General features: G+C 37.6%; 1 protein-coding gene across 5 annotated transcripts in view; it reads left to right on the top strand.

Moving 5' to 3' along the window:
* RUFY2 (RUN and FYVE domain containing 2) overlaps positions 1–23693 on the top strand; it is a 29715-nt gene extending 6022 nt beyond the window's left edge. For 2 of the 5 annotated variants that reach the window (XM_080401326.1, XM_080401328.1), the window contains exons 4-18: positions 384–485; positions 1769–1892; positions 4039–4100; positions 4699–4764; positions 5850–5919; positions 7097–7198; positions 7984–8100; positions 8705–8872; positions 10334–10431; positions 14397–14516; positions 16334–16463; positions 17045–17139; positions 18173–18221; positions 19180–19257; positions 20034–23693. In XM_080401326.1, the coding sequence (XP_080257452.1) occupies positions 384–485; positions 1769–1892; positions 4039–4100; positions 4699–4764; positions 5850–5919; positions 7097–7198; positions 7984–8100; positions 8705–8872; positions 10334–10431; positions 14397–14516; positions 16334–16463; positions 17045–17139; positions 18173–18221; positions 19180–19257; positions 20034–20177 (1525 nt within the window). In that variant the 3' untranslated portion in view covers positions 20178–23693. Of the gene's footprint in view, positions 1–383; positions 486–1768; positions 1893–4038; positions 4101–4698; positions 4765–5849; positions 5920–7096; positions 7199–7983; positions 8101–8704; positions 8873–10333; positions 10432–11324; positions 11640–14396; positions 14517–16333; positions 16464–17044; positions 17140–18172; positions 18222–19179; positions 19258–20033 lie in introns of those variants that run through there. The other 3 variants (XR_013930332.1, XM_080401327.1, XM_080401329.1) reach the window with 3 other exon arrangements.
* Positions 23694–24002: the final 309 nt, after the last annotated feature.

The raw sequence follows: 24002 nt of genomic DNA, 5'->3' as shown, positions 1-24002 counted from the left end.
TCTTTCCATGCTGCTAGCCTTGCGCTGTGTGAGAACAAAGCACATTGAAATATAACAGTGTGTGGAAAGTTGCGTGTTTTCACTCTCTGAGCAAAACAGTTAATTTTACTGTCAGGCTCTTGTCCTTTCTCTGTTCCTGTTCTTTCCAGGGTCTGCTCCCAAGCCCAGCCGAGTTGAGGAAAATTTTTCTGATATTAACCCAAAGCTTGGAGTCAAAGCCTAGACATTACGGCTTCCCAGACTGCATTGCTTGACTAATAGTTTAGAATACCCTTTCAGAAATACCAGTTGTTCTACCAATAGTCTGGTAAGATGTTTAAGACAGTGAATTAATTGATATATTGTTGATTTGGGACTGTTTGTCTCCATGCCCTTTTTTCCAGAACACCGCTGGGCCGTGCCCGGGCCTGGTTACGGTTAGCACTAATGCAGAAGAAGATGGCCGACTATCTTCGCTGTTTGATCATTCAGAGAGATCTTCTTAGGTAAACAATTAAGCAGATTTTGTTTATTTTTACAGGTTTAGTCTCCTGGAAAAAAAACCCTATTATTTTCTATTTGATGCTTTTTAATGTATCCTTAGCGTAGCAAAGTGTAGCTTCTGGACTGTGGGCTGATTTCGCCCAGTCCTCAGGGTAGAGGGACCAAACCTTGCTGTCTCATCAAGATTGAAGACCAGCTGAGGGGCAAAGAGATGCTTACTTCCCACCACGTGGGAGAGACTGTTCTTTCATGAGTGAGGGCAATGGGGAAGGGCTCCCGCTGCATTCTTCCACCATGCAGAATATGGATTAGAAACCTCTGGAGAGGAGAATGAATTCACCCCTACCATATGCATGGTTTCCTACTGAGCTGCCATCGCATGGAGGACTATTGCTTTAAACCTTCCTTTCACAGTTCTAAAACCGGCATTGCTCTCTCCTAGTGTAACTTCCTTGTGGTGGGGTAGTTGAAGCACAAAGGGAAAAAACCCTTGTAGTCTTAATTTTAGTTTTATAACTTATACATATTTTTAAGACTTTTCTTGCATGCCTGGATAATGCTGGTATGTCAGGATGACATTGGTGTTCAGCAGCTATGGGCTTTTCCATTGAAAGCACAATTTGTTTCATAGAGTCTTAAACTTTATTTAAAAAATGCAAGGAGGAGGACATAAATGTTGATATTCTGTTTAGTGAAGCATTTTTCTTTTAAAATCCTTGTCAGCATTTTAGCCCTTTCCGTTTCCCTTCTCTTGCCCATTTAATCTCCTACTTGGCTTCTTTAATTTCAAAATGTGTTCATTAAAGTCCAGACTTTTTCTCACACACGGTAACTTTTTTACCATTTTTCCTTTGTGTTCTCTAGTGTTTCTTAACAACATAAGAATTGTCTGACTCAGTGTGGCCAAGCATTCATCTGTTGTAGTATTCTGTTCAAAAGTGGCTAATAACAAGTATATAGGGAAGAGCTTTTTTTTTTTTCTCTTTTTTTTTTCTAAAGGCAAAATAGGTCTTGCCCCCCAAATTCCCCAGACCTTCAGCAGCTTGTGGCTCAGATATCTGGAGCCAAAGGTAGTATCTTTGATTTTAACACCCTCTGAGACAAACCATGCCCTTTCAGTTTTTAAATATTTAGGAGGTAGAAGTATGGGCAGACCCAGTTCATCTTTAAGGATGTTGGAGTAAGGCTAAAATGAGAGAAACAATTCAGATTTAGGTGTCATGTTATTAATTTATTGGATGTGAATATACTGTATATACCAATAAGATGCAATTTTCTTTAACAGTGAATTTTACGAGTATCATGCACTAATGATGGAGGAAGAAGGAGCAGTTATTGTTGGGCTATTGGTTGGGTTAAATGTGATAGATGCTAACCTTTGTGTGAAGGGAGAAGACCTAGATTCACAAGTAAGTCCATACAGGTAAAGTAATGTACATGCAGTCTATAAGATTTTTACGTACAGTGAGTTTTATTAGTATGGAGTTGTGACTTGTTAAAAATCTTTAGTACTAGAAACTGCTTAGGGCGTGATGCTGCTCCTTGATCAGTGGGGGGCTGGTTGCGTTACTATCAGTTGGGTCAGACCTTTAGAAGTTGATAATTGTCAAGAGTGCAAGGGTAACATCTTATGCTTTGTCATCAAATGCATGCATAGTAGCAATACAGAGTTCTTTCCATTTTAATTGTATCCTTCCTCTGCGGGAGAAGTATAATTCCATGACCAGTTTATCCCAGTCAGTCCATTTATTGTTGTTTTGGAACATATAGGAATGTTTCAAGGACGTGAAACAAGAACTTGCTTTGCATAGTGTAATAAAAGACCTCATAAGAGGGTGACTGCTTTCAGTCTGCAAAACAAGACTTGGAATTCTTCCTCCTTTGCAAAGTGCTTTGACTTTGAACTCTGATCTTTTCCAATAAAATGTTTGCAGATTCTTTTTAAATAAAGTCAGCTGCACAAGTATTTATAAGTAAATGTAGGCTGTGTTCAGTCCTGATTGGGCTTTTTTCCAGCTGCTTTGTGGAAAAAATCATAATAGTTTGAGTATTATTGTGTTGCAGCATATATTTGATGAAAAAGCAATTTCTGTGGAACAGAAAAGTTACAGCTAATCGGGTGGGTGTGCTGTTTAATCATAGGGATAAGTTGTCTTTGGTTGTTCATTCTAGTTACTGTCTAATGCTTTAGGCACTGATCTTGCATACTGGAAGGTGTAACATTGAGAGGTGTGTAGTTACAGAAAACTTAATAATTTGCTTTTCTTAGTGTTGAGAATTACTTATGTGTATTACAAATCACAAAAATCTGTTTCTAGCGACACCTTTGTTACCTAGGTCACTTGGTGGCTTTGCTGTATGAGGGGAGATAAAATGTGATTTTAGAAGGTAGTAGTGGCTGTTCCGATGAGGTTTTAGAGTAATTCTCCCTGTGAAGAGTAGTATAAATAACGCACCTTCTCAGAGAAGCCAGAGGAAGCAAGTTGTATTGAGCAGAAAAGAGAAACATCTGAAGGATGATGGAAGCTGCATCTAGGAGCATAGTTTTGGTATGTTAGAAGAATGCTATTCAGTGGTATAATGTGTATATGTACACACGGAGAATTAAAACAAAGTGACCTTTATAGAGATAACATTTTACTTTTTTATAGACATAGTATTTTGCTTTAATAAGCAAAATTATGTTTTTTAAAAACCTTGTGGAGAACAAGTAGACCATCATAGGAAACTGACAGGAGAGCATTGTGTAAACCACGGAAACATTGGACTTAGCAAGTTACTGGTATTCAAAAGCTAAAGGGATCTCAAGAAGGAAGCAGTAGATCAGATAAATTGAAATACTTTGTGAAAAAATCACTAGAGGCCAAAAAGGAAGGGTATTGGTAAAGCAAATGTGGTTAAATACTTTCGTTACGTTTTTAAATAGAGTTGGAAGCAGAACTCCTGGTAATGTTATTTGTAGTATATATGATTAAATTACAATTGAATAGAAAATGAATTAATTAGATTCAGATTTAGAAAGGTTTAAAAAAATGAATGTGGTTGAGTTGACACACCTGGGAATCAGCAAGTGTGGAGAGGTATTATTTGGCAAGGAATACTGAAAAAATAAACATGGGGGAAACATGAGTTTGGGAGATGTGTTGTGATAGCAAATCATATGAAATATTACAGACAAATTACCACAACTCTGCTCAATCAGTGATAGGGTTGAGTAGTATCTGGTGATTCCCCAAAGTCTTCCTGTAAGTTCTTGGCTAAGCTCAGTCCCCTGAAGTTGTCTTTTCTTTGGGATTTGATACATGGCAAATGGTTAATTTTGTTCAAATATAACATAATTCTTAACAAATATGTGAGACTACCCTTCAAAAAAACAAAACCAAAAATAAAACCCTAACAACAAACTTGTTTAAAATGTTACAGTTCATTTTTTTGAGCTTCTGGCTGAAACTGGACCAATCTTAAAAAAGTTGATGTAACTACTTAGATACAAGACTGTGAATATCAACAGCAGTTACTTATATGATATGAAACTGTACATTTGCTTTCCCCTAGGTTGGGGTGATCGATTTCTCTGTGTATTTAAAGAGTGATGATGACATTGGGGGTAAGGAAAGGTATGTCCTCACAAAATACCTCAGACTTTGCATGTTAACAAATGATTTCTTGACTGGTGCCCTGCACATTATAGAAATAAGTCAGACTCCCTAAAAGTGAAGTCTTCTGATCTCATGCCTTGAGAAAAATGGTGTGCTACCTTGTTCTGTATTACTAGTTAGCTGGAAGAATATTTGCACTGTGAAGCAAGCTTCAGCGATGTTACTTACTTACTTTACCTGATGGACAGTATTGGAGGATTGCAAGGTGGCAATGAAAAGGAACCTGCTAACCTTTAAGTGCTCAGCTTGGGATTTAGTCAGTGTTTCGAAGAATCAAGAGTTATGGCAGAGTAAACATCCTTTTTCTTTTGCAACTATGTGTATGTTATGTTTCATGTAGAGAAACTGTTTGCAGTTAAAGCATTGGGATTTTTTGTCTCTCACTGATGTCACAACATATAAGTTCCTGACTTAATGGTTGTGAGTGAAGTTGCTTCCTTTCTTTTTAAGAAGCACAATTAAGATGGACATTTGCATATTAATGATATGTATATTTTCAGTACATAGTTCGCTACATCATTTTGTTGAAGCAGATTTTATTATGTGCTTGCTTTAGAAATGTACAGATTGCTGCCATTTTGGACCAAAAGAATTATGTTGAAGAACTAAACAGGCAACTGAAGTAAGTATTACTTTGAAGTATGCATGTCAGGCCAAGCTTACAGGTAAAACACCTCAGATTCCTTTTCTAACACAGCTTTGTGAGAGAAAGGGGTGCAGATTCTTCATGTTTAGACTGAGGATGTAGTGAAGTTTGAAAGGATACGCACTTCTGGAGAGACTCAGAAAGTCTCTCTGTTTTCATGCTTTTGTTTTTGACAGTCAGAACCTTTGTTCCTCAAAGAAACGAAAAACAGAAGGCCAAAACTGATCAAGGTCCTCACAGTTTATAACTTCACAGGAATGAAAAGCTTGATCTGGATTTTAACTGCATTCTGTTTAATAGTTCTCAAAAAGTGTTATTGAGTGTTCTGAGTGAATCCACATGGTTTTGTTTTTTTGCCTTTCATAATATTTTAGTTTGTAGCTTTAATGCCTGGGACCAAAACTGAGTAAGTTTGTTGCTTGCTGGCAACTACTTACATGCTGTAGGTTGTGGTTCCTGTAGAAACAGTTTTCAGGAAAGCAGCCTTTGCTGGATGGAGCAAACCTAGTCCACCACTTTATTTATTATTGTACAAATATAGCAACAGTGATTGTAATTCTCTGAGGAGTATTGTACAAAATTTAGCATTGTGAGGAACTAAAAAAGAAAAAGCCTACCAAAACCAAACAACAAACCCACAAAGAACTTCTGTAGAATCTGTAGTATAGCTGATCTTGATCCCTTTTTGAAATATAATCATATTTTTTAACTTCTAATGCTGTTCATCTCGATCATTAGTTACTATGTGGCTACTGTTGGGGTAAAGATATTGTGATTTGAAGTTGTGTCAGTCAGTGAGCAGAAACCTTCAACAGGACAGAACTGAGTGTGTCAAATATGAGCAAAGTGAAAGGTAAGGAGAAAGGAACCGTCACAATTAAGAACAATTGCATTTATTCAGGTGAGCCTGTGTGTATTGAGTATATTCCTGTATGCTGGTTTTTGCAAGAGATAGAGATAACCCTGGGAGTTAATCGCTGTACCTCACGTTAAAGCTTTTGAGCTTGTTTGAATGAATTTTGATGTAATTTTGAATAACATTTTTTCATTTTCTTTTTCAGTAGCACAGTTAGCAGTCTACATGCAAGAGTTGATTCATTAGAGAAATCAAACACTAAACTGATCGAAGAGGTATTATTTTCTTTTACTAATGTATAACAGATATTATTTACTCTCAAAGACTGTTTTTCTAAATAAACTTAGATTATTTAGTCTACATACATTCTGTATAATATGTTCCAGTAGCTGTATTTTGACTTGAAGAAAAGGTGCAGTAGCTGCAGGAATTTGAAGTCAGCTTGCCTGGGTAGCGTGCAGCATCAGTAAATTAATACTGTAGAACATCACCATTTCCCATTTTGGACAAAACCAGAAGAGAAATTGTTCTTGATGCCAGCTGTCAGTCTGATTTTGTGCAGATGACTAGTCCATAATAGATGACACCAGTTGCTACAAAGAGATGGAAAGTAGTTCACTAAGCAATTTCTGTTACTGTTCTCAGCTTTAGCCAAAGGATTGTTTCTTGCTTATTTACCATATGCTTGTAGCAGTTTTTAGCCCTGTATAGCTCTGGTTTTGTATTTATATCCTGTATTTCCAGTTATCTGTGATGCTTGACTAGATTCCAATATTTTTAGCTTTATAAGAGAGACCACAATTTATTTTAATCCAAGCTGCTTGAGAAATAGTTAATGAAGTGGAAAATTGAATTGTCTACATTCAGTTGTTGAAGAGATAGCTAGAGCTCACTGTGAGTATTGATATATCCAGATGGAGGGAAACCATTTTTTATGAGCGTTAATTCTTAGATTATTCTGGTTCCTTTACAAGCCTTTAGCTCAACTGTCTACCTGTTTTGATCAGCTGGTTTATAATTCTGACATTAAGGCATATACTGTAGGACCCAGTTATAATGTTTCCTTTTTTGTTAATATGTTTTCTTTTCATTTGGGAGACACTTTCTTTTGTAAATTGCTCAGTATGATATAATAAGATGTCCAAATTGAAAGAAAAAATATAGGATGAGGAAAGGGAACTGAAGGTCTTTAAGTCATAATGAAGCAATGAAAAGAAAGCATATTCTTTACCAGACATGAAATAGTGAAGAATCTTGGAATATGCATGCTGTTGTGTAATGGAAGTGACACTAAAACCAGGAACTTTGTTTAAAAACAGTTAATCCTCTGTTTGGTAGACTGTGAGAATAGAGCAGAGATTGTCTTGGTCTTGCATTCATCAGAACGTGTTTTTCTTTATTCTACACACAAAAGCAGTCATACTGCTTTTCCTTTTCTTCTTTTCTTTTCAGTTAGCAATAGCCAAAAACAATATAATTAAACTTCAGGAAGAAAACCATCAATTAAGGAGTGAAAATACTCTTATTTTGATGAAAACACAGCATCATCTAGAGGTATGTTAGTTTTACCACATGTAACATAGTAATGTTGTATGGTTCATGGTCATTCAAATGTGCTTACATCTGCAACTTGAAGTAGACAGTAGCTGGGCCAAATCTAAACCAGCTTTTATTACGGAAAGAACCTATTAAATCTGAGAAGCTTTAAAATGGCATAAATACATTGAAATTCTAGGACACTAGATTGTTTTATAACCACATGCAAATTTTGTAGCATTTTTCCTTGCATTCTTTCTAGTTTTTTTCCCTTTTTTTCTTTAGACTATAAGCTATATCTAAGAGCATTTAAGGGCATGTTATCTGAAAATCTTGTCAAAATAGTGTGTATTTTAGTTGGCAAACTGTCTATTCTGACGTGCCTCATTATATGGAATGTCATTTGGAGTAATCTTATATACGGTTGCTGAGCTTTTTTAAGCTGTGATTTATAACTCCCTTATTTAACTTCCTGTATATTTTACAGGATAATTGGTAAAAGCACAGGTTAATCAGATATTTGGATTGCTCAGTACTGAAACGGCTATGCATTAGAGTGACTTACTGAAGGAGGACTGTAATGCAGTACAGATGTTTATTTTCCTAGATTTAGTCAGTTCTCATTGTAAAACTAATGACCACATAGCAGAAACAGCTTTTTCCATGTTTGTACTGTGCTTGGAGAATATGTTTTTAAGCCTTTATTCTCTGCTGCCCCCCCTCCCTCCCTGCCAAGTGTTAAATTTATGCTATTAATGGCTAAACTTGTGGTGATGAAAGATAGATTCTTTGTATCTTTGTAGGCAACTAAAGTGGATGTTGAAGCAGAACTTCAGACATACAAGCACTCCAGGCAGGGTTTAGATGAAATGTACAATGAAGCACGAAGACAGCTTCGAGAAGAATCACAACTTCGACAAGTAAGTGTTCTAGGATTACACAGCACTTCTAGAAGACATTATGCTTCAGAAGAGTCAGTATAAAAGTATAGTGTTGCTTTTGCTGAGATTAGATGCTGCCTTTAATTGACTTTAAATGCCTTTTCTCTAACTGCCTATAATAAGAAGGGTTTTTTAACAGAGCAAGCTACATCAGTATTTCTGTAAAAATGTTGCTAAAGCATGGTGAAGCAAATACAATTTCATTGAGAAATTTTTAGGTAAGTTGTTAGCAATACTGTATGCTCTGTACGTGTGCTAAATCTTTCATGTGAAAATAGAAATCCTTTAGTTCTATTTTTGTAATTAATACCTAGGCAACTCTGTGCAACCCTGGGCAGGGTAATGTCTTATGTGAGTTGTATTATCCCAAAGTTAAAAACCCCCACATTGGTCACTAAGTGCATTAACATGTGATGTTTATGAAGTGGATAATTTGCAAAGTTAAAGAAGGGCAGGATTTCTGAAGCGGTGAAATGGGTGGTGCTGCAGCTCTGTTAGTTAGCTTTTGCCTTCTTCAACACAGAGATAAAATGTTGCATAATTACTTAAAGATTGTGTGTTACATTATGTTTGTGTTTTACAGGATATGGAGAATGAGCTAGTGGTTCAAGTTAGTATGAAACATGAGATAGAACTTGCCATGAAGTTGCTGGAGAAGGACATCCATGAGAAGCAGGACACCCTCATAGGCCTTCGACAGCAGCTTGATGAAGTTAAAGCAATTAATATGGAAATGTACCAAAAGCTGCAGGTAAAGGAACAACCTGCTGTTAAACTGATGAAATGTTTTTGATGGGAGTGAGAGATGCATTACCATTTTGTTTAATTAAATGCTGCTCTTTACTTAATTTTTGGTTTGTTTCTACTTCTTAGGTCAGCTTGTCATTTTGGAACATTAGCGATGCAAGCATGATTTCACACAAAGTAGTTCATAAGACGGTCACTTAATGTTAGTGGGTTTATGGGAGAAAAGAGCATGAGAATAAGACCATGGCCTAATAACATGCTATATGGAATCGAGAAAGTAATAGTACATCTAGCAGTAATGACACTTTTTGGCTTGCATTTTATAAAAACCCAAGAGAACGTAGGCATGTAGTGAGGAGTTAAGAGACCTGAACTTACAAAGTAAGGAAAGGCATTTGGAAAACAAGGTTGTGCTAAATGGAAAAAGCTAATTACAGGGTGGTGGATTTTCTTTAATCTGTTAACAAATTAAGAAAATCTGTAACAATGCAATGCTTCCTTGGGAGAATATGGATCTTGGAGACCCAATTTGCAGTTAACAAATGACCAAACACCAGGAAGTTTAGCAGTTAATTACTTATATTTATGCTGAACAGAAATTTGTTTTATGGAATAAATTACCAAAACCGTGCAAGAAACCAGTCAAATCTATGCCAGAATGAGCAGAAAAAAATTAGAATGATAATTGAGATGATGGACAAAGGGTGCTGCTTTTCAACCTGCAATTGTGAGGAAACTGGACCAGAGGAAGAGAGATGGAAAGAAAAATAAGAAGAGACTGTTCTTCTGTATGTTAGGATCTGTAGGATTTTGGTTTTCTTCTAAAGCTGTACTACCGGGGACTGTGGGTAACACTGATTTCACTTAATGGCATTCAGACCCACTTCCTGGGCAGAGTAAAACAGTTTAATTATGCCCGACCTCTGCTGTTTGGGAACCAGTTGATAGTGTTGATCTGTATAGCAAGGATAATGCTCTACCTTTTGTTCAGATCTTCAAGCTGTGGTTTTAACAGCTCTGCAAGCAATCAAAACTGTGAAGTGTGTTAGTAAAATTCTTAAAAGATTTTTAGGCACATATGGTAGTTTGCTAAGAGTTGGAGAACCTTAGTGATTTCCAGGACTAAGCATCTTGGTTCTTTATTAGTAAGGTTCTAATGAGCTACTTAAAAAGATGATCAGTGAATTTATGTTGACTTGCAAAATGATTAAGAAAGGAAACAAAAATGAAAAGTGTATACTTATTTAAATGGCATCTATGCTTGCAAAGTACAAAACTACAAATTTGCTAGGCATAAAATTTTAAGTACTGTCAACTACATTTTTTAGATGGGAATGCTTAAAATTAATCAAAACCTGAAGCCATTTTAACATCTTTCCCTTCAGGTACTGAATTAAGAAAACCCCATGAGGTAACAGTGTAATAATATATATCTACTTCAGTTTTAACCTTTTTTATACCACAGGTTTCTGAAGATGCTATGAAAGAAAAGAATGAAATAATTGGTCGATTAGAGGATAAGACCAATCAAATTAATGCAGCTATGAAACAACTAGAACAAAGGTACAGGTCCATCTTTTGTTTTTCTCCATTCATGTCTCCATCCCTTTACATTTTACTGCATTTCCTACAGTTGCCACTGAAATGTAACTTTCAACTAGAACATTTAAAAAGAACCTTTCTGAAACTTTTATTAGTGCTTTACTGTTCGATTTTTTTTTTTCTTCTTTTTAAAAAATACACTTATTTTAAAGACAAACTTAATCTTTCAGTTTTCTTCCTCCATCATCTTTCTTCTGGCCCTAGGCTTTTGTGCTGGTATTGAAAGTTGCTCTTTCAGCTGTTTCAAAATTCTGATTCTTTATTACCTCTTGTTCCCCCCCCCCCCCCCCCGCCCCCGCCATGAATGAAATGCAATAGAAACCAAAGCATTAATCTTGCTTATACTTAAGCGTGTGCTTAATATAAACATTTAATGCCTTCATGGATCACTGCTGTATTTGCTGAAGCTATTAAAATTATTGTCTGTTGCTTTGGAAGTACCATTATTTTCAATGATGTAGAGAGTTTTTACATGGAAAGGTTGAAAAGTGAAAGACTACAATTTACAGTATCTAAATTTACATTATGGTTAGACTGCATGTATTACATGATATTAAAATGTGATTTGTACATTTTAATTTAGTGGTCTATATGCAACATTGATCTTTTTAAATGTAAAATATAACATATCCATAAGCCCTCTCATGTTGGTGTTTGACATGTCTTTTTTTTCATTTAAATCTGATTATGAAAAACATGGTTATATATTAAAAAAATTAGTGACATGAATATTCTTTTATTGACATCCTTTTTCCCTCTTTTTTCTTTTTCTTTTTATCCTTTATCCCAATTTTTGTTTTTACTATTTTGCTGCCTTCATCTGTCTTTGATTTTTGTCCACTGCATTCATGAAGTGACAAAGATCTGTTAACTCAAACTAGGACTATTGCAATGTCATTCGTCAAATGTGCCAGCAATGAAGCTCAGCACCAGTACAAACTTGTCAAAGACATATCATTCTGAAAGTTCCTCCAGATCAGTTGTGTTTAAATAACTACTGATAAAATACAACTTAAGAATTTTAAAATTACAACATTAAATATCAAGTGGTATTAGAAATCCTGCACTGTAACTGATCGTAGCTGGGTTCTGTTTTGTTTTCTGAAAGAACATCATCTCCGATCTCACTTTACCCCTCTTAGGAGAGAAAAAAAAAAAAAAAGAGTAAACTACTGCACTATTATTAAGCAGATGTGAGCTAGTTTTTTAATGCTATTAAATCACTTACTATTTGTCAGTTTATTTTAAAAGGTTAGCCATCTTTACTTTGACTGTACGTTTTAATGACCTTTGTTTCTAATTAGTGATTTTTCCTATTCTTTGTGTTACTAATAGATTTAAAAAGCAGCCATTCTGACTAATATTTCCCTTCTCCCCTGCTTATTTCTTTCACTTTTAGGCTGTATTAATCCAAAAAGCATGCTCTCTGTTGGGTTTTTTGGTTGTAACTAGCACTGTTTTCTTAAACAGAGTGCTGTATCAGAACAATATATTTTAAAAAAGATGGTGATGTCAACATATATGTTCAGTATGTACAGTGGAAGATTTACAGGCGTTGGAGATAAAACAGCTAAAGCACAAATTCCATTTTGCTGATGTGATGTGGGGTAAAATATTTTCACGGAATTAAAATGTGTTTGGAGCCTGGACTTGGATGGGGCTCCAGACAGCAAGGACAGCCTGCTCTAGCAAATTCTGTAGCTGTGACTCCTGCCTAGAACAGCTGCACCATGATAGCTACAGTGGAAGTTGTAGTAATAAAAAGGATTTACATTTAGGGCCCAGATCCTAAACCTGTCTAACTTGTTTGTCAGCTAAGGATCTTGCCTGTCTGTAGCTGTCTACACTGTAGTCATAACCTATGGTTTTGTCCAACCCCTTTTCCCTCCCTCCGCCCATCACTAAGCAGTCTTTGCAACTCATATTTCTGCTTTGAGTTGCTGCTTGCCTGCACCGCAGAAATAAGAGAGTTTTAGCTGCTGACTGCCTTTGATACGCTTCCCACTGTTTGCTCTTAAGTGTGGAGGGGAAGTTGACTGGGAAAAGAATCTTGGGGTCTTTCAGCAGAAGGAGATGAGTTTGCAGAAGTGGTGGCAGGACACAATAATACAGAAGGCTTTCTAGTCCGTGGTTATATAGTACCTTATTCCTTGGTTTGGAATTAGAAAAAGCCTTTTAACATGGGATGGCTACTAAAAAATAAGTACCTCCCATCCTCAAAGAAAACCCAAACCAGAAAGATGGAATAGAACGACAGGTAGACCATAGCAGAAATGGGAGCGTTAACCATCTCACAGTCATCTATGCAAACAAGTATCTGCCTCAGTATCACCGGAGTTGCAAATTCTGCTGTGAACTGGGTCCAGCTCAGCATTCAGTTGAATTGGAGCAGTGCAGTTAGTCTTGGTGCTAGTCTAGAGGATGGTGCTGTAGCTTGGCTTGGCTAGCATGTGTCTTGGGTAGCAAGCTGCCTTTCTACCTTGGTTGTGGAAACCACACTGCAGTTTAATCTGTGATTTAGGGAGGGCTTTAACTTGCTTTTGGTGTTACTGTCTCGTGTAGCTTCGTTCAGCTGCTTCTGCCCAGGGAATTGGCCCTGCTTTTTCCCAGTATTCTCCTTTCCATACATGTTTTGGCCCTCTGTGTACTACTGTTGCAAACGTGACCAGGAACATCCTTAAAACAACTGGTATAGTTGAATGAGATAGTACACACCTCATAAGGTAGTTTAATTCCAGCCTTTTCTCGCTGGTTTACTGGCAGCTTTTGGAAACTCCTGCTGGTGCAACCTCATCAGCGGAAGCACAAATGTAGACAAATTGCTGACTTAATTTCTTTTTAGCTGACATCGGGAGTTGTGAGTTACTCTGCATTCAGCTAGCTGCTGGGAAGTGAGGAATCAAGCACAGAGAGAGCCTATCACAGATTTCTCCTACCACTTACCTGAGAGGCCTTTAAAACAGTTTTGTTAAACAGGACGCAGGAGGTGGGGACATTCCAGTGGTATTTTACAGGCTCTTTTACTCTCATGCCTTTTCATTAGGACAGGTGTTGCCATGATATAGCACAAATTGCATTTTAGTACCTTTACTTTTGTTACATTACATCCATCTGTTTCTGGACTGAAGAAGGTGACTAAGCGGAGAGGAACCACATTGAACTAATGGATTCCAAGCGGAGTACTAGCTGAAGCAGAAACAAACCCCTGGAATTCAGAAAGGAAAGATTAAATAAAAGAAATAATCCCTCATTTCTTGATTAATCAGTTTTATTTATTTTGTCTATAGTATGGAGCTATTTTAACCAGTGTAAGAATGCATTATTTTTAATACAGACTATTTAAATTGAATAATATGATGTAGTTGAGGTAGTTCTATAAATGTAGTGGGACCTGTCAGGGTGTGTCTTGTTGTATTAGGCTAGTTAATTTTTTTTGCTGCCTGATCGCAGTGCTCTATATTCAGCCTTGTGCCTGAATTGTTTTGAGCTGCTTTTGCACAACACATGCTCTGCCCTGTCTTAATGGGTGATTAGTACAAGCCAAGTACTTTTACAGGATTTATTTGGGGGGTGAAGCTTCCAAAAATAACACATGAACATATGCTAAAGGGAAAAAAAAGAAAAAAGCATTAAGGTATATGCTTCAATTCTAAAATATGTATCATCCTGCTTTGTCATCTGTTATTCACGAACATAAAATAAAACAGTGATTACTTACAGTGATTACTCTCTTACTGTATGAAAAAACAGGAGCTAGTTCTCTAGGCATTGTATGGATTTCTCGTTTGAGTTTGTGAGTTTCCCCCAAACTTTGTTTTTATTTAGAAATGTTTCTATTTCCCCATTTTTCTTTTATTTGTCTTCTTCACCCTCTACACCCTAGTTCTAGCTTCAGTTTTACCCAAAGTTGATTTGAATTACACCAGATTGCAGCAAGCAGAGAAGGCTCAAATGGAGGCTGAGGCCGAGGATGAGAAACTTAAACAGGAATATGTGAATAAATGTGAAAGTCTGCAGAAAGAATTCTCCCAGAAGGAGAAACAGCTGTAAGTATATCTTTCATGTTTGGAAAACTACACAGTACTACACATTCTGCATTGCAGTGCGTCGTGTCTTAATACAGGCTGGTTGTGGAATGGTTTTGAACAGAATATAAATACTGAAAATCTTCATGTTAGGTACTGGCAAGGTGGAAGAATATATGCTATTACAAGAAAGTCAAGCTGCCTTTGGTTGCCTCTAAAATGGTGTGCAGCTTGAAAGCGGGGGGAATAACAGCATTATTTTTTGTCTAAAAGTGCCAGCTTAAGTCACAAGGAAATTAGCATTAAGTGGGGGAAAATACATAGTGTAGTAGTAACAGTAGTAGATGTATACACAATTAACAAAACTCACAAGTATATAGTAGTATGAACTTAAACAGAAGTGGCATAAGAGTAGTATAATTGATCAAGCTTATGAATAACGTAGAAATGCTTTAACTTACCACTGGGCAGGAAATAAAAAATTATAATCCACTGGAGTCTTAAAAAGTAATACAAAAGCCAACCCTCTAGTCTTTCTCCTGTTAAATCCTTCAGTACCAATTTAAATAAATACATAATGTAAAAAGCTCCCTGTAAGGGCAGGTGTTTTCCCTGTTTGGAAAGGTAACAAGTAAATTCTTTAAGCCAGTTCAAATCTGTGGCACCAGAAGGATTCAGTTTTAAAAAAATAGTGATTTCCAATCTAATTATTAGCCCACCCTACCTCTCTTACAACTCAAAATGTTAATAAACTTGTTTAACTGTCATACAAATGTTCACTTTACTACCACAGTCATCTTTGCAGATTTTGGCAAAAGAACAGTTCAGACCCCAGCCTTAGAATTCTGCAATTCTGAAACCTCAAGGTCATGTTCACTTCTGAACTTTTCCAGCCAGATGCTGAGGTAGTGTCCCGAAATGTAAGTTTTTCCTTTAAAAATGGGTTTGATTTTCAAACAGGAAAATTCATGTGGATACAGGTTTTCCATCAAAAAACCCTTGCATGACTACTGTCAGATTCTTTCCTCTTTTATTGTGTTGGCACAATTTAGATCTAGAAAGTTGAGCAGTGCTTCCATCCTTTGGTTTCTTTGCAACGTTCTAAACACCAGCTCTTCCATGAAACTGATAGTGAAATTCCAGCTAGAGTGGATCTTCCATCAGAGTAGCCCTAATTCCTTTAACTAGACTCTAGTTAAACAAATAGTTTAGATCCTTCTTTATGTTGAACCTCAGCTATGTAGAAAGCTCACTTAAATAGTAATTTAAAGTCCTTCCTCCTTTATTTTCAATTCTGTTCAAAATGCCATAAACCTTAGTCTAAAATAGAAGTTTCACATCTAAGGGTATAATATTAAATGACTTTTTATGTGCACCAGAGATATATGCCATCGTTGTCAGCATCACCAAAGGCAGTGTGGTTGGTTGGTTGGTTGATTGATTTCAGAAACAAGCTGTGTGAAGTTAAGGGGGGCTTTGCCTTATGCATGTTTTAAAAGTACTTTACAATTTTGTGGTTAATCTTCTTTTGCTCATTTATTACAAAGGTCAGCTCTTCAAAATTATGCCATGTTCTTGGTCCTTTAAAAAAGCATATATTTTTTAAAAAAAGAATCTTTAAAAAAGCATTTTCTGAATGACAGTGTTTTGTTTTGTTTAGTACCCTGATGTCTGAAATATTATGATATTGATGCAGTATTTCTGTTTCAGAAAAAGTGTAAGATGATCATTTGTTTATTATGATAATAGTATATTGCACCCAGAAATAAATGTTTTTGTTTTTTAAAAATGATACTCTTATGCACAGTGATTGTTTTGTTTTCTTATGCACATTTTAGGCTCCAGCTGGAAACAGATTTGAAGATAGAAAAGGAGTGGCGGCAAACCTTAGAGGATGATCTTCAAAAGGAAAAGGAAACTGTATCTCAGCTGAGAATAGAGACCCAAGAAATAATTAACCTTAAAAAAGTAAATTCTGCAGTAAAGCTTGACTAGTAATTTAGAAATTGACTGCAAAGTTAATTATGAACTTAGATGTGGTATTTTTAAGAATTTTTGCAAGTAGATAAGAAAGATTAAATGTATTTGCACAAATAGGTTAAGAAAAAAACATGTTTATTTTAGTCCCCATTCAGTCCTCAGATCAGAACTCAGTGTTTTGAATAAGGAAAAACGAAATCCTCGTTTTCCTTTCTCATTGGTATCGAAGGCTCTGTTTTCTCCTCATAGGAAGTGCTTCAGCCCCTCTCTGACTTAGTATCCATGGCTCTGTAGTAGTGTTGACCTCTGCAATCAATTGTTTTTCTTCCTGGAGAGAACTGCAGAAGCAAAAATGCTTCATCTCTTGGGATCTAAGAGAGTTTAATCCTGAGTTGTTGCTGTTCAAGTTGGATTTGGGAATCTTAATAGAAAGCCTGATGGGTCATTCATTCACTTGACTTTCTCAGTAAGGTCAGCTTTGGGTAGTAGCAGTTTTCTAGGCAGTAGGCAAATACAAGTTTGAGAATAATTGGGGCGTTTTGTTTGTTTGTTTTGTTTCTTGTTTTAAGGAGTTCCTTAAACTCCAGGAAAAGAACAAACAACTGAAAAGGATATGTCAAGACCAAGAAGCTGCTCTCCAAGAACTGGCATCCAAGCTGAGCGAGTAATTTTGTTATTCATGATCATGATTATTTTTGTCATATAAACTTTAATTAAGAAAAATAATAGGACGGTGGTCATGTGAATTAGACTGTATATGACAGTATTACCTAGCCAGTTATCAGTTAGATTAGGTCTGGTTATTTTTATTTTTTGGTGGGTGGGCTAGCTGTGACCTTATGGGTAGTTATAGCGCTCTGAACAGGAAATCCTGGTTTAAAAGGACCTGCGGGCATTAGGAGTTTTTTTGCTCTGGAAATGGCTGGCTAGTTTGCGTGTTGTGGCATTCCCAGAGAAGAACCCACGTAGGAGATAACAGCTCTGTGTGCAGCAGGAAGGTGCTGATCTCTTTGTGAGGGTGCATGCTCTTGGATTCTTTTCTTTGAAGAGATGAAGATTCTCTGTATGACAATCATAGCTCATTGTTGCCAAGTCTGTAGAGGATGTAAGGGGTTACTTTATCAAAACTCCTTCGGACTGTAGTGAGCAATAAACTTCTGAGCACAGCTCTCGTTACAGTTACATGTTAAAGTTTTACTTAATGATCTCTTGTCTTCTAAGTAGTTTTGCTGTGACTAGTGTGGACTTTCATGCCCTGTAGAATAACCTAATATGTATACTGTGCCTCCGTCAGTCCTGAGTGGGTTGGCACCGGGTGACTGTGGGGAGGCTGGTTTCTCCGTAACAACATAACATGCTCTTGTACAGGGCCAGAATTTTTTAAGTTCTGGTTTTGCACCAGTGCACCGTGCTAGCTTTAGGTATTTGCACAGAGCTGTGCTGGTACAAATACCCACATAACCCCAAGCAAACTTCCAGCCATTTGAAGGTTTCTGAGCTCTTTGGAGACAGTGTGTCTTTGTATAGTGCTTAGTATAGCAGGGCGTGAGATTGATTGCATCCCTTCGATGCTGCTGTAATATAAAATACTAACTAAAAGTTCAGAGTACTTAGTTTTTTAAGTACCTACAACTTTTTTTAATTATGGTCTAACAACTTTATATTAAAGTTTAAAATAACATTATCTTATTCTTTAGATCAAAGCTGAAAATAGAAGATATAAAAGAAGCAAACAAAGCGTTGCAGGTTAGTAGTATTTGGAGGAAAAAGAAACTTTTGAATTTTTGCCTGTTCCCTTTGAAATATTTTGTAAGCATGAGAAGACTTCTCTCCAACAGCAACTATTCAGAAGAGATTCATCATATGATTTCCTCCAGTGGGAGAGAACCACAGACACCCTGTAACCTCATGGGGAAAAAGATACTCAGTTGGTTTGGATTTTTCTCGTTTGATGTAGAGCTATGCATTTTGACACTTTTCTTGCAATGGCATACCCTTCTGTATTTTCCAAAGTGTGTCTGGGGCAGAATATGCAGACAACTGTGCTTAAGTTGTCTTACTTAATGTACTACTACTCAGTGATCAATAAATATTTGATCAGCCTAGGAATTAAGTAAACTTGTAGCACCAAAGCTCGTAAAATACAGTCTGTAATGTCAAGAGGTTTGGAACTTTTTTGAAGATCTGCAGGGAGCACTTGAGAGCAGAGATTTTGTGTTTGATCATGTGGTGTGTCACCTTGCATGTTATTTCAGTCAAAGTAAAGGTGTCTGAAATGGTTTTGTTGATCAGATCCCTGTTTTTATTAATTGGTTTTGACAGAAGGAAATTAACAGTTCTTGACGCTGTCCTGGTTTTTTTGCTTTCATGCATCTTGGGGACTGATTCTCTGTGATGGGCAGGGAAATAGGCTTCAGCTCTGAAACTTGGATACCTTTCTGCTTTTCCCAGCTCTGCCACTGACCAGCTTTACTACCTCGAGCATGTTCTCTTTGCATCTGTTCCTGCTCTGTCTTGTCTCATAAGGTTTTGCCGTGTTTCAGAGCAGTCTTGTACTGCTTTAGAGTGTCTCTGTGATATTAGACTGGTCTTGGGGCATTCAGCAATTCAGGCAGTAAACATACTGCTGTTGATTTGTCTTGCATCCTGGAACCCAAAGTTTAACTTCATCAGATATATATAGTTACGATAATTTTTTCTCTAGGGCCAGGTTTGGTTGAAGGACAAAGAGGCTACACACTGCAAGTTGTGTGAAAAGGAATTTTCTCTTTCCAAAAGGAAGGTAAAACTTTAACAAAATTTCATCCAACTTGTTTACATGTATTATGAGAAAAACATTAATTATCTTAGAGGTCTGGCATGAAATGTCAACACTCAGATGAATGCATAGTTATTTTTGAGATGTCTTTCTAGTTCTCTGATACGTACAATACAGCTGGGACCTAATTTCAAAAGAAACACTGCCGTTTGGTGACGTGCCACAAAGGAGCATGCTTAAAAATTATTCAACCTACTTTGTGGCATCATCATCTCAAACGCTTGTCAGCTCTGGCACTGTTACAATTTGACATCTGTGGAAGTCTTTTTATGGCATTTTTTAAATAGACAAATTATGTTTATTGTTATTTTAAAGTAAAATGTGATATTAATCTTTATGTTTTATTAATGCATGCAGGAATTTTTGTGTTACCGTATTATGTTAAAACTCAATTAGCTACCAGAGAGAAGCATCCACTGGCTCGAATGCCATTGCTTATATTTTTATATAGCAGAGTATGTTATTAATCTGGGGGTTGAATGAATCTGCAAAGCATACATATATATATGCATACACACACACACAGAGTCCTAGACAGACTATCTACCATGGTCTGTCTAGGATTGCATCATATATTGAGATTCAGATGAATTATCTTTTGAAAACTGATTCCATGCTTAGACTAAAGAAATGGAAATGATCACATTTTGGATTGCTTTGTGCATAATTTTATTGTTGTCTAATTACCAAGTGTATTTCCATTGTGAATTTTAATTTTTAATCTTCTCCCCATTATTTAGCATCATTGTAGGAACTGTGGTGAGATCTTCTGTAATGCTTGTTCTGACAATGAACTGCCTCTGCCTTCTTCACCAAAGCCTGTTCGGGTCTGTGATTCCTGCCATGCAATACTTATACAGAGGTGCTCTTCTAATGTGCCATAAGATTATTTTACAAGATATTTATTGCCTTTTGGTATTCAGCTAATCCTGTAATAAAATCCCAACTAAAGAACATACAGCAGTATTGCTAGAATTTCAGGTAAGCAGTTTAGAGTTGCATTTTCAAGGTACCTGAGGAGGAGTTTCTTGTCTGCTTCCTGTTGAAACAAACAGAGAAAATGGGACCCAAATGTAGAAAATGTACGTGTTAAAAATACAGATGAGAATGTCAGTTTACCAAATGGCTCAGATGCTCAAATGGAGGAAGCAGGGCAGTTTATAGAGGAGACTCAGCGTTAACATGTATTTGTTGAGTATCTTAGTCGTTACAATGATCTTGAAAAAGGTGATACGCTTACTTGCTTTTACAGGCTAGTCTGCAACAAGTCCAACCGAATTCTGCTGCAGAATGTGCCTGTGATGTGCTGTTGTGAAACAAAACTGTGTGCTAGCTAGTTTTAAATTGTATTTGAAAAAAGTAACACAATTAATGCAGTGGTCCGATAAGTTATTGCCAGATGCCGTAGTAGTTTACTTCTCCTCAGTTACTGAGATTTGATACATCCAAGAGTGTTGTACTGACGGCCCTGTTCTTTGTATGCACAGGTGTAAGGGGAGATTGTGCCAGGCAGGTGACAGACAGTGCTTCCAGGCACTTGGTGAGGGAAAGTGCATTTTGCTGAATTCATTTTTTAAGTTAACTATTTGATATATCTGTGTTTCCGTTAAAGGAGAGATGTCTGTCACAAAATTTTTGCCTGACGTTGTCTGTAACCTTCAAGGGATATCTTTGCGTTATTTTCGTGAGTCATGCTGTAAAGCTTGTAAGTGTAGTCACTGCATAGCTCTAGAAGCAGAGTGAGTCTGCCACCAAGAAAGATTAGGATTAAATACTGGGGTACTGTGTTCTTTCTGTGTTGGACAGGAAGGTTCTTCCTTGTTTTGTCAGCATCTTTCTCAAACTTTCAGAGTTTGTTCCTAAACTTCATTTTTTTCCAGAGCACTGCTGGGTAGGCCTAGGTCTGACCACTCTTCACACTGATGGCAACTTCCACTGGAATGTAAATCCTTATGCTTCCCATAGACAAACACAAATACATCCTTTGATAAATTGTCCTTGCTTCCAGTCACTGCACTCGAACCAATCCACCCTCTTCCCTTCAGTCGCTTGTGCGATGGGGTCCAGCTGCGGAATCTCCACGCTGTGGTCGGTGCTGGCAAGCTGCCGGCAGAACCGTGAGCCCCATGGTTCCTTCAGCCATGGGCTTGGGAAATTCCCCGTACTGACAGGAGAAGGGAGGCTTTGAGACAGGTCTTTTAACTGTTCTTGCACTTTGTTTAGCTTAGCTTTGTCTTTTGAAGATAGGCATTTAGTTACTATTCTAAAAGCTAATACAGCTGTTCTTTTTAACACCTCAATGTAGTTGCTTATGTAGCTTTTGTAAAGAAAAATGTTTTTTTAAATTACCTGATGTAACTTTTTGTAAAATACAAAACAAATACTTGTAAATCTGTAAATAGCTTTTGGAAAAAAATAAACTTAATTGACTGCAACTTAACTGTGGGAATAATGTTATTTCATTTAAATTTGTAATTCAGAGTCTTTTGAGTGTTTTGTTATGACTTGTTCAAGTTGCTTAGAAAATCCTTGTGTACGCTGGGGAGTGGGAGCTACCCTGCTAATGACGGAACAAACCACGTGCTGCTCACATGCCGCCTGAAGGTATTCTGGGAGCGTTTGCTGGTGGGTTTTACGTGGAGCAGGTATGGAGGCAGCAGGGTTTGATCCAGGATACAGATGATGCTAGTATGTACTGCTTTAATATGTAACTTTTCAAAATGTATTCAGCTGAACAAAATTGAGTTTTAAATAGTTGATTTTTAAAATAAGAATATAGTGTACTTTTGTAACATGCAATAAATTAAATGTCTGTTACTTAACTCCACTTTTCTCCTCTCCTCAGTGCTGCCCTGCTTGCATGGGAAACTGTCACTGAAGTAGTGTGTAATAACCCAGATCACTTTTACTTACTTGAAGTAAAACTTCTGCCTGGAATGAAATGGTGAATACTGGATGTTCTGTGGAGTTTTATTTCCCTTAGCATCAAACTACGTACCTGGCCTGCTTTTAGCAGTTTTTTGGACCACACTGTTATTAACTCTGTATTTTCGTCTCTCTGTGAACCTGTTTGACAGATTGCAGTTCTAACGCATCCTCCCACGGGGTGGAGGAGGATCTGTGGGGGACTCCTCCACTCATCAGGAGCCATAACTGCCCACGGTAGCAGGGCACCCCGGTTTGTGTTCTTGCGAAGTGACTCCTGAGGGCCGGAGCTGGGGCCGTTAGCAGAGAAGCACACGCCCGTCCCCAGCCAGGGCCCGCTGGCGCTGTGCCCGCCAGCGCTGTGCCCACCGGCACGCGAAGCTGGTTTACTGACGTTTGCAGCAGCTTCTCTGAAAGCCAGGGGGGCGGGCAGCAATGCCCGGCGTTCCCCACACCGCTGCTGGCATCAGCTGCTCCCGGTAGCCCAACAAGCGCTTCAGCTCCTCCTGCTTCTCCCAGCCAAAGGCTGAATTGCATCCACTGGTGGAATCAGAAACTTCTCAGTGACCAAGCAATCTCTGACCAGAGCTTTTCTTCTCGAAAACAATTCCTCTGCAATTTGAACACTGCTTAAGTGACTGAAAAGGTGACCAGACAGGTTCAACTGAATGCTGCTTCTTACAGGGTGGTGTCACCATGGAAGGCACCAGACAGTCTGAGAGGATTCACTGTCCAGGATATGGAATTCCATTCATCGGGACTCAAGTTCAGCTTGCTTTTTGCAGATTGCTCGGTTATACAAAACAGCTGAAAGTTTCAGCTCTGGGCCTGCTCTCCAAGGGTGAGTCTTACACATGTTCCTGTTCCTGCTCATAAAATGGAACACGAGGTGTGCCCGAGTGACGGAACAGCGGAGCTGGAACTCTTCACAGAGAGCTGTGGCTATCGGCCGAGGTGACAGAAAACACGTACTTCCATTAAGCGCAGATGACTTCTACCGTGCTGTATTTTTTGCTGTAACTGGACTAACTCTCATCCTGACCTTTGCCATCTTGTTTTATGAAACACAAAAGGTTTTTCAGCAACAGACCAAGAACCCACTAGTTTTAAAAGCACTGCCTTAAACCAAAGCCCTGTAAGATCACCTTCCCTCCCCTTCCTAGCCAAAACCGATGCAACTGCCCTTTCAGCTACTGTTTCCAGTCACTTTGACACAAGACCACGCTCTCTAGCGAAATAAACTCCATTCTCCTCTCCCACAAGAAGACATTTATTACATATATAACACAGTACTAGCAAAACAGGTGACAGACTTTCAATACCCAAGATCACATTTGACATTTTAAGGGAGGCATTGAGGACAAAGCAGTTAATTTGGGAGATCACACTGGCTCAGAATAATAAATACCTTTTTTCATTACACATCAGGTATGTTAAGTGTCTTCAAACAATAGTTTCTTACATATCTTACATGTCACAAATGCACAAAAAGTCTTATCAATGTGTTTGGGTAGTGTGTTACTGAACGAGTACCGGGCTTATAGTTATTTTAGAGATACTTTGTTTCTAATGAGCTCAACCATATACTGGCTTGTCAAGTTTGAACAAAATACAGACAAATTGGCCCTGTGCTGCAAAAAAAGCTGAACCATGTTTAAATACAACTTCAGGAAAGAAGTAGACTACCTTGCTTCCAAATCCCCCACTTTTCTCAAAAGCTGTGTTTGTGGAAAAAATACTAAGTAGACAGCTTCAAATTAGCTAGTATTTGACCTTTCTAATGT

The sequence above is a fragment of the Falco punctatus genome, assembly GCF_963210335.1.
Source record: "Falco punctatus genome assembly, chromosome: 9".
Classification (NCBI taxonomy): Eukaryota; Metazoa; Chordata; class Aves; order Falconiformes; family Falconidae; genus Falco; species Falco punctatus.
The sequence above is the reverse complement of the archived record's forward strand: the minus strand, read 5'-3'. Positions and strand labels throughout refer to the sequence as shown.